Below are 11307 nucleotides of genomic sequence, written 5' to 3'. Positions count from 1 at the left end.
AAATAAAATTTTAAAAGGCACTGATGTGTCACGACTGACCATGAAAAACTTGCCTCAAATGCAAGCACAGGCTTTCAGAAAATATAAAAAAAGGTTTAGAAATAAATGATTGTGTTTATATGTGGTGTTTTCATTTCAAAAGTTGTTTAAGTTTATCTGGAAGTATTCTGGGTGAACTTAAATAGCTTTCCCCTTTGAAAGTAGCCTGATATTGAAATTTGAGCAGAATTGAACTTTGAATTTCCCGCTTTCTGGTGAGCAAACAATTCAAATTTCACGATTATTCCCGCCATTTTCATTAAAAAAAAAAACAAACGTCAGTATCGACATAGCACGACCACAGATACTTAACGACTAAAGTTCAAGTATGGAAGATGTTTGTCTGATACGTAGTATCTTCTTAGTAGTTTGTGCGTCCGTCCATACACAAACCACTTGCTCTCGCTTGCGGTCCTTGCGGAACGAACGGGACAATGACGTCATCTTTTTCGCAATAAACACGGGCGCGCCATCTGTCGCAGCTGTGGTGCTTTACTCAGGCCACACGCTACAACCATACCGAGCGCATCGATCAGCCGCTTAGTTCCTACGCGCGCCAATAGATGGCGCTTAAGCTATATTGGGAAACGGGACAATGACGTCATCTTTTTCGTGCATGCTGCCCGTAGTAACGAGTTATTAGACGTTATCACGTCAAAAAATTTGTATGCAAATTGACAGTTCAAACTGACACTGACAGATCTGTCAGTGTCAGTTTGCCTACAATTTTTTTTTAAGATTATGAAAATTAAGACTCGTCTGTTGCCGGCCTTAAACTACCGTCCGTATACCGACTTTACAGACAACCAATTTTTAAGATTATGATTTTTTTTCAGATTGATCTGACAGATTGCGAATAATTTGAATTTTAAGAATGTGTGTGGCAAGGCAGTCAATCTTATTTTATAAGATTATGATTTTTTAAGATTATGAAAATTAAGACTGTCTGTTGCCGGCCATATCTGCGACGTTTTTTGGGTTAATGTGTAAGGCACGCCACAGACAGTCTTAAAAATTCATAATCTTAGAAACACAGACCAACCCCTATAGACATCCATTACAAGACGACTCGCGGTCGCCAGCCTTCCTAGTATTTGCACTGATATAAGCGCGGGCGCTCGCCGTGCCCGATCAGTATCGACCAAGTAACAGACCCGAAAGCAGCGCGTGTTTTTCGCACTAAAAAATTGGAAAAGGGTATTTTGATGCCTTAAAGATGTCCACCTGTAGTGCGAAATGGTGTGGAAAGGTAATAAGAAGCTCAAATTTAAAAACAGACGGCATTACATTCCACAAATAAGTCATATTTATAATTTATTCAGAGCCGGCATAGGTCAACTTACATTGGCCACTTACGCGTCAGTAGAGGGACAGTCATACTTCTGTCCCTTTTCATCTGGCGCGACTGCCCGCCGTCCTTGAAACGGCCAATCACAGCGCGCTTAACACATTCCCCGCCCGCTCCTCGCACCCCAAACACTGGTGACTCGTATCGCGAACAAAATATACAAGATTTCTACTCTATAGGAGGTTCTCTGTGCTTAGAAAAGATGTACCACAGATCTGTCAGTGTCAGTTTGAACTGACAGGTTGCATACAAATCCAAATTCAGATTATGAATTTTTCAGACTGTCTGTTGCCGGCCTATAAAGCATAAGAAATTTTGTCTATGAACGATATAGGTAGATCATCAAAGTATAGATAGGTATAGAAGCATTGAAATATGGCGGACAGAGACACAGCAGACTGAGTTTTAGTACTTGCAAGTTTTATAATTTTGATATATCATTAGAATTCCATGTCTTTACTTTTGTTACAACTGCTTTAACGTTTAATCCAAATTTTATGTCACCGCGAGTGGTAGTTACCTCCAGGAAACGATGAACAATGTGCCCTAGTAACTGTCATTTGCTCTCGCCCATTTCCTTTGTGAACTAAATTGCTCCGTTTTATGTGTCTCCTAAGTTCTTCTGACCCATGACTTACAACTGAAGTGTTAATGTTCTATGAACGATCTTACTAGTTTTAATAATGTTTATAAAGTGCATTTGTTGACCGTTTGGTTAGGTTTAGGCGGAAGTAGTGCTAATAGCAGTAGCCGGAATCTGGTTAGACATCGGGTTTATTGAGTGCAGTTCAGTAGTTTGAGTAATTTGGTGCTTATAATGAAATAATGGTTGAAATAGGCGCCCCTCCGCAGCCACCCGAAGAATGCCTCGAAAACTGTGAATGGTATTGGGGTGACATCACAAGGTAAGTTTTCATTAAAGATCATATTAGTATGACTTAAAATAATCTTATTATAACATAATTTACCTTTTCAGTATACATTATTATATACATATAATTATTATATATGTATACATTACATTCCTGTTTATTAAATTCAATACCTATTATATTTCCTACTAATAACCTATTCATTTGAACTTATTGTAAGTATTGTATTTCCTTTTGGATATCACTCACCTATAATTTTCTGTGTAAATTGTACACGAAATATGTATTTTATATTATGTTACAAGCAACAAAATTGTACAATTATTATATATTCAATTTTAAATATGTACAAATGATGTAAAATTAATGATAAAACAAAATGTACAAGCTTTTAGGTAGTTGTGTTAATTCATTTTATTTTAATATGTTTAACCCTTCAAGTGTGACCAGTCAAATTTGGTTATTGAAAAACTGACCTTGACATATTAAAACAGACATAGATTGAAATTCCCAGGCATGGATCCCTATCTAATCATAAAAAGGGTTAAATTCAGTTATAAGTCTTCCAAATACAGTGAATTATATTAAATAAAAGCTATATTATTTATACAGTCACACAACATAAATACACAACATCACCTATATCTATCATTTAAATAAATAAAAACAATTTGTTCCTTAAAATGTAGGAACTGACTATTTTCTTCTAACTAGAATGCCAGAAGAGTTCTTATAGGTTAAGGTCTTCTTTTTATAGGTTAATACTTGAGATTGGACACATGTTCTAGATACTTATCTGTTTCATTTTTATTAGATCATAATATATATGTAATGAACTATTCATAAGAGCTTGTAACTAGGCCTACATGAATAAAGATATTTTGAATTGAATTGAATTGAATTAATACTTGCTTGATTTAACATTTTTGTGTCAGCGCAGATAATTTACAAATGTTGATTTTCTAGTGTTGCACAATGCACTGCATGAAATGTTAATTCAATTACTTCTATAGAAATAGCATGGCAACCGCTTGTTATGACCTGCTGATTAGCTAGGGTTAATTTGAAATTGCACAAGAATTTCTAGAGTTAGTCATTTAGTGATTATTTTTTAAGAAAGAGTCTGAATATCAATTTACAATGTTCATTCACCAATTGAAAAACTTAAAATATGATTTGTTTCCGTGTTTGGTGTTTAATACTTAAATTAATTATTGAAAGATTATTTATTCTATTGCGTCAATTTATTTTTTATTGCATTATAATTCTTCTCCAAAATTTACTATTGTCTTTAAATTCTTTAATACACCTTTCAGTAATGTACTTCTATTATTAATTACAGAGATGAGGCCAATGAAAAACTCAGAGACACCCCAGATGGAACTTTCCTAGTACGCAATGCGTCAAATAAGGGCAGTGGATACACATTGACTGTCCGCAAAGGAGGTACCAACAAATTGATAAAGATTTACTATCAAGATGGTCGCTATGGATTCTGTGAACCATTCCAGTTTGCTTCCGTTGTGGAACTTGTTAGATTCTACACACAGTGTTCCCTTGCACACTGCAACCGCAACCTGGATATCACTCTCATGTACCCTTTGTTGCGATCCCAAGAAAATGATGGGGGTGAAAATGACAGTGAAGAAACACTTGAAGCTGAATATAAAAACATACATAAACAATATGTCCTTAAAACAAGGAATTTTGATGAATGTTCTGACAAATACATGAGATTGAGGGAGGAAGTTAAAGCAAAGAAGCAAGCTCTAGATGCATTCAATGAGACTGTTAAAGTTTGTGAGGAACATCTCCGATATCAAGATGAAATGCAGTCTAAGGCACAACCACATGAAAAAACAGATCTAATACAAAATAATAAGCAGTTAATTTCAAGAGTCAACAGCTTGAAGCAAGCCAGTTACGATCTGCACAATTTACTTCGAGTTACTGTCAAAGAAAATTTGAAACTTGAGAGAGAGATAACTCAGCTGAAGCCACAAATAGTAGACCTGTTCAAGAAAAAAGATCTGCACAAAATGTAAGTTGACTTGAATTGTATTTTACTTTTTCCCTAAAAGCCAGAAACTTTATTTCTATTCTTATCTATTCTTTTTTATTACTATGTAATATTTGCCTAGGTGGGGCTGAGTTACATGCAATAAATACAATTCTAGTATTATATCTTCTGTCATGTGTGCAAGAGGGGGTTTATAACTCCTTGACGCCAAAACAACAGTAAACATATATTTATCTGTCAATATACAGGTTTCTCACATAAACAATTAATAATTTCAGATGGCTGCAGAGGCGTGGTAAGACTGATGAATATTTAACAAATTTAGAGGAAGATAACATACATAAGTTAGAAGAGCTATATGCACATCGTGAAATGAAAAGTTGGATGCTAGAAAACTGCACTCGCGCCCATGCTGAAAAAATTCTGGATGGCAAACCTACAGGCACATTTTTGATACGTCCAAACTCTGGAGGGCAACTTGCATTATCGATTTGTTGCAACAATATTGTTTATCATTGCATTATATTCAAGACTGAAAGAGGTTATGGTTTTGCAGAACCATATAATGTTTACAAGTAAGTTTATAACACTAGTCTTAGTATCTTTTTCTTTATAAGATCAGCCATTGCAGCAGTGAGACTTATATGGGAGTGCACTTACACAAACGTGCAGGGCTCGTCTGCTTACCGCCGCAGTACAATAATTGTAAAAACTTGCTCTACAAGTTTTTTTGTCATAGTCACTTTGGCCCCATCCCATGGTACTTGTACTATTATATATTCTGTGCCCATGGTTCAAATCAATGCATGCCATTGTAAAAAATTGCTGTAAAGCTTAGTTTACACCAGCAAGTTTTGAGATGTAACTATGGGTAAGGGTGAGTGGCAAATATCTGTATCTCTTTCTTGCATACCTCTGTTTCAAAACTTGCAGTAATAACTTGCAGGTGTAAACTCAGCTTATATGAATGAACTTGGCTTGCTAGATTAGGTGAAAGGCTTTTTATGAGTTTTTTATTAATTTGCAATGTATGTAACTATGTATGAGTTCAATCAGGCTATTCGCCTATTTGTGTGGTGGAATAAATCTTTTGAAGATATGTTTTGAACTGAACATTTTAGAACTATTGCAACTGTCTACATTTGAAGTATGGTCACCTTACTTTAAATTTGTATGTCTATCATAGTTCTAATAATCCTATTCATAATTCTACGTGTTTCCAAAATATCTTCAATAGCCACATTTACTCCACCAGACGCAAATATCCCAGTTGACCTTGTAAGGGTCAAATCTTCAAAGTTACATTTTATCTGCTTGCCATATTTCGATGAAGCCATCATTTTGCATATATTTATCCAATATTAAACATATGCAAAATTACAAATTACATACAATGGAGATTGGAGCTGATCTGCTGAAGGGGACAGCAGGTAGCCATAGAACTCCCAATGAGTAGCTATAAACTGCCAGTGGAGAGAAAAGTGCAGTCGACAATAAAAGCTTGGACGAAATATGTAATTTTTGACAAAAACTTGTGCCCCAATTGCCTCATTTCATAACATAAAAAGCAAACTTCAATATCAAAATTATTTGGAATAATTAAATTTTAAACGTGTTATATTAACTTAGGTTACACATTATCCTTATATTATAAACATTTTAATTTCTCATGAACTGTATTATCCTTGTATCAGGGTCGGCTATATCTAATACCCAGCTGACTACATATTAAGCTTTGAAGAATTGGATGTTATCTAGTCCATCCTGTGAGATACATTTAGATAAATATTAGTGAACAAATACACTTACATACCTGGACTCGAATCAGCATACATTTCTTTTATTTACTTATACAAGTTATAAGTTACACATAAATTATATAAACTAAAATGAACTACAATTGCATGCCACAAATCTACAGAATATAAACATTTACGTATTAGCTAAGAAGCCGTTATTTAAATACACCTAATGGTTCACTTTATTCTATTTCAGGACATTAAATGAGCTTGTTCTACATTACGCCATTAACTCGCTAGATGAACACAACGACCAACTCCGAACCACACTCAAGTACCCCATTAATGCTCACCTAGTTAGCAAGCCAGAGAAGAAACAGTCACATGACAGTGAACACCTGGACGCCCAGCACAGAGAATTCCATCAAATGGAGTCCCAGGCGTCGCACCAGCAGAGACCCAGGCAGTAGTACCAAAGGATACTTTATGTGAGTCTTGCTGAAACTAGTCTTCTATTTATTGATAGATGACTGGTGTGATCTTTCGCCCATGTGATAAAGGCATCATGAGGTTCAAGGCATTCCTGTATGTATGAACAGATGTACTGATCTCATGTTCCCGCAAAGATTTTGTATTACTAGCCTTGTTGTTTTGTCTTTGAAATGATTAACAACTTGGCTATACTCTTCAATGGAGTTTGAATAATTTCTAAAAATGCAATGATAACTATGTGATGGTAATAATAACTATGCATATTATCATGTGATATTCTCCATTGCTTGATACTTCTATAAGAAGGGGTATGTAAAAATTTGAATGGCCCAATCAACAACGAAAGTATAAATTTGTATTGCGTCCAGTTTTTGATGAATTTGATTGGGAGGTGTGAGGGCGCGTGAGGGAACAGACAAAGTATTGTATGAAGTATATATTTAAGTTGCATGCTTCTTGTAAGTAGCTTTAGGGAGAACGTCTGTCAGGTCTGTCGGCCAAATGTACAAACGCGAGTACCAAAAATGTGTCATGTAAATGTTGATGCGTGCAAATCAGTGAACTCTGGAAGTTGAATGTTATTTAATACTTGATTTGTTATTTGTGTTTCCTAATGTGATATTAATTTGTTAAAAGTCATTTTTAGGGTTGGGATTTATAAAAGCACATAGATTTGCAGATATAATTCATTAAACTTATTTAGTACCTACTATATGAATGGATTCCTCTAAATGTAAACTACATCCTACCACAACATTAATCCTTCTAGTAATCGTACAGCTACAACAATGTTTTTTAAATTTTTGGTCATAATAAAAAAAATCATACAAATGAATATCAGGATTACTAAACTCATAACTATAAAAAAATATCTTGTACGTGGTTTGCCTACTGTCTACTGTGGCTACCGCGTATTAGATGCAAGTCACAACTGCAAGCACACTTACACTGCTGGTGGCACTTACAAGGCACTTGAAATTATATTTTTTATGTAGAAGCAAAGTACTTTTCGCGGTTTTGAAGTAGAGCAAAATATTATATGTTTATTGAGTTTTTCTGCATGAAGCAGTGTGTTGTTTGCGTTTTGGGGTAGGATGCGTTTTGAAATCGAGTCCAATTCACGACTTTAAGTCTGCAGCCATAGTGCTCGTATTGATAACCTCCCATTTATGAATGATGACTCATGTGATAGTAATTAATAACATTTCATGCATATATTTGAAACTGATTTTTAGAGGATATTTGTATGTATAAAAGAGAATTATCATTTTATATCTGGATTGTGATCAACATTTTGTAATTTGAACAAAGGAAGAATATTGCGTTTTTCCATATAATTGGTTTAAGCTTGTTGCTGTATTATATTTATAGAATTTTGTAATTGTTTTCATCTGTATGTGCATTAACAAAAGTTTGTTTTAAGGAAAATGATGAAATGAATCGTACTTCTTCCTTAGTGTGGCGAATTTGGTGAAACTTGGCTCATAAATGCCGCAGCAATGTAACATTTATCAATGTGATACACGTTTGCAAAAATGTCTTTCAGAGATATACTATATTTTATTACTTTGCATGTCCGGATCAAATGGACTTAGACAGTAAAGAATATTTTTTCTGAATGAATGTCCTTATCTATAACAAGCAACTGGCTTCTAGAGCTGGCTACAAAATCTATGGTGGCCAAGTTGCTTCAGTGTTTGCCTCTAGCTCTCTTTGGAAAGTTACTCTATAAAAAGCCATGAATGGGGGCGAATTGTGGGAGTGAATAATTAACCGCCTTGCTTATTCTTATTTGAATAAACTATTCTTGTCAATTAAACATACATTGGTTCTTTGGAAAGTTACACCTAATTCACCATCATGGTAATTCTAAGGTTGTAAGCATTAAGTAGTTTTAGTGTAGGTAGGTTTAACAAATGAATGGATGAAAATTACGAATTGAAGGATTCTTTGAAGTTATTAATAGTTATTTGGAGTTTTAGTCATCATAACGAGGATTGTTAAAAAAACGAAAGATTGTTTGTTCTACCTGCTTTATTTAAGCCATTCACAGCCGAGTGAAGTTAATTTGTACTTGCTACGGTCATTTACCTCATGGTCGAATTTACCAAATTTTAGATTGTTCTATTGATTCCGTTGGATTTATTTATTTGTATGGGAGTTCTACACTATAAACATGTCTATTTGGCTATGAGTGTAAAATATTTTCATAAAGCATTACATTTCGATACAGGAAAGCACACTAGACAAAGTTCTTCTTATAGGAAAGGCCAGTCACGTGATCAACAAGTCCCACAGGAAAGTTCGTCCTGACCAAGTGCCCATGAATGACGCGGCGTAAGACTAGGAGTAGGGGCCTCCGCTTTGACCTCACTTTCCCTTTTCTTACAAAGGAAATAGAAGGCCTCTTAATCTTTATGCCTTACATTAATATTATAAGTGGTGCATTTGGTCACAACTGAATTTGTAAACAATAATTGTCTAGGGGTTACAGCACGCTCATATATTTTACACGATTATGGTAAACATACTTTATAAGACGACTCAACACATGGTTGGATATACACGGCGTAACTGTAGGAACCTGAAATATTTTTTTAATAGTGTATTCCTGATAAAGTTTAAAGGCTTGTGTCATGTTCACTTCTGTGAAATTTATCTAGTTTCAGAGTAATACCAATTCAAATTAAAAATGTATAATGATTATGACGATGATACAGTATAACTATATTCCTTCTTTTAGTCCCAGAAATGCTTGGATAAAAACTTTCGGGTTACGCCGTGAATATGTATTTGCCGCTTTACATTAGGTAGGATTACTGTGCTAGTTTTCGTCCAGTTGACGAAATTTGGGTATTAAACCTTCTTTGCCGCACTTATTGCAATTATTATTGACTAACTAAGCAAAATATATATAAACGTTAGTAGATTTTATTTACATTCATTTCTACTCCGTGTTGTGTGCTAAAAGTAGAGTATGTGGCCGGAAACTAGCACAATGACCATATTCTGCCACTGCACAAGATATACTTCTTGAGAATTATGATTATATGGGAAACGTACTAAACCATTATATAGAGTTCTGAAAACTATGTATTTACAGTATTTATTCTGATAATATCCTGCGTAGTTTATTACGGAGACCTACTTAGATGTTTTGTCCCCACTCACATAAATAAAACACAAATGCCTATCTGTCATGTAAAAAAAAACTATGTTCACTTCACAGTATTAGGTGCAATATATTTTTTACTATACTTTGTGCAATTTATTAACTTTGTATATATCGGGATTACTTTATTAATTTATAGTTTTCCTGTGAAATTACTTATAAAGGATTATACCGAGTTAATTGGAAGAGTGTCTGGGCCTATTGAAGATGTGTAAAATTATGTTTACAATTCAATAATTTATAGGTACATGAAATTGTCCATACATATTGACCTATGTGAGCTATGCCGGCCATACTGATTTCTTTTTTTTACTCGACATGTCATGATAGGGTCCATATCCGGTCCGGATAGAAAATGCCCGCGTTAGAGTAGTGAGAGGAACATTCAGACCATGATTAACTCATTCAGTGCCGGTGCGCGCTACGAGCGATGCCGATTATGTGGTTTATCCACTTTGTAGCGTAAAACGCTTAACAGAGAACTTGCCTAGCGACATTGAACGTGTTAATCTTACGATCAAATGTACAATCAGCAGCAGAAATATTGGTAGTTAAATAAGAACTTGTTTTAAACCAATTTGATTTCTTGTCTTCTTTGTACCATAACACACTTTCATTCATTTTATTAACGCCGATAATAATCAACAATTCAATACCGCTGCGGAAGTTTTAAAGCTAAATCAAGTCGTATTATTATTATGTGTGACTGTGATCAGGTACAAAGTCTTAGGTATATTTGTTGGTGAATTCCGGTGTACGAACAGCATGCATACGACATATCGCTGTCGCCATTCTAATTCGTAGCATCAATGAGATAAAGACGATGACTGTTAACCACAATATAATATTGATGTCACTGTATCTGCTTCTGACTTTACATGTACGTGCTACTAACGACGTAGTATTCTAACCTTATCCGATTCAAAGAAAGATGCGTTAAGGTATGTACCCACGGGCAACTTTGTCGCAGCAACTATTTTGTCTCTCGCATACAGTGTATGAAAAAGTGATCGTGTGAGGTGAGAGACAAAATAGTCCGGCGACAAAGTTGCTCCTGGGCGCATACTTGTACGTTGTTGCATATTTAATTGTGTAATTTAAATTTATTTATCATTGTAAGTTATAAAGTTAATATAATGAGATTTATTCGAGTTATTTTTGTATTCATATCTTATAATTATGCATAACAAGAGTCCAAAAGTAGTTTCAGGATGGATGTCATTTCTGTGAAGTAGATGTTTTTGATCTCAAAGGCGAATTTTAAATTTTAAGATAAGGTACCATTAAAGTTAGGAGCAACCAAATCGGATGCATTCAAACATAACTATTCCTTACAGTCGCCATTTTATGTAAAATTATAATTGTAGTATGTTTTAATAAGTGTTAATAATAAACAAACAAATCAACCGCAGTTGTTTTATTCAAAATGTAGGAGGATTGCTCTATCTAATAATAAAATACTGAGTTGACCCAGTTATTTTATCTTTAGGTATTTATTTGGAAGCAACGACACGATATAATATGGGACCGACAAAGCGTACCCCTGAATTGTATGGGCCTTTTAGGCTTAAAACTAGATGGCGCTGTTTCGCAGCCTGGAAGTGGCCTTAATAATATTTTTGCGT

The 11307-nt window shown here is 34.7% G+C and overlaps 1 protein-coding gene across 2 annotated transcripts; it reads left to right on the top strand.

Moving 5' to 3' along the window:
- Window positions 1–1761: 1761 nt before the first annotated feature.
- On the top strand, window positions 1762–11089 carry LOC125226511 (phosphatidylinositol 3-kinase regulatory subunit gamma). 2 transcript variants are annotated; one of them, XM_048130502.1, is made up of 5 exons: window positions 1777–1795; window positions 2107–2292; window positions 3602–4300; window positions 4558–4854; window positions 6275–11089. In XM_048130502.1, the coding sequence occupies exons 2-5, from the start codon at window positions 2213–2215 to the stop codon at window positions 6486–6488; spliced, it is 1290 nt and encodes a 429-aa protein (XP_047986459.1). In that variant the 5' UTR covers window positions 1777–1795; window positions 2107–2212; the 3' UTR covers window positions 6489–11089. The 2 variants fall into 2 exon arrangements, with proteins under 2 accessions (XP_047986454.1, XP_047986459.1); XM_048130497.1 differs by having other exon boundaries at window positions 1762–2292.
- Window positions 11090–11307: the final 218 nt, after the last annotated feature.

This window comes from Leguminivora glycinivorella, chromosome 1 (assembly GCF_023078275.1).
Source record: "Leguminivora glycinivorella isolate SPB_JAAS2020 chromosome 1, LegGlyc_1.1, whole genome shotgun sequence".
In the NCBI taxonomy this organism is placed as follows: Eukaryota; Metazoa; Arthropoda; class Insecta; order Lepidoptera; family Tortricidae; genus Leguminivora; species Leguminivora glycinivorella.
The sequence above is the reverse complement of the archived record's forward strand: the minus strand, read 5'-3'. Positions and strand labels throughout refer to the sequence as shown.

Bases quoted from the DNA above. Each gene is read 5' to 3' on its own strand.
- LOC125226511 (XM_048130497.1), top strand. From the start codon at position 2,213: ATGGTTGAAATAGGCGCCCCTCCGCAGCCACCCGAAGAATGCCTCGAA. The intron at 2,293-3,601 runs GTAAGTTTTCAT...TATTAATTACAG, and splicing joins TATTGGGGTGACATCACAAG to AGATGAGGCCAATGAAAAAC. The intron at 4,301-4,557 runs GTAAGTTGACTT...TAATAATTTCAG, and splicing joins AAAAAAGATCTGCACAAAAT to ATGGCTGCAGAGGCGTGGTA.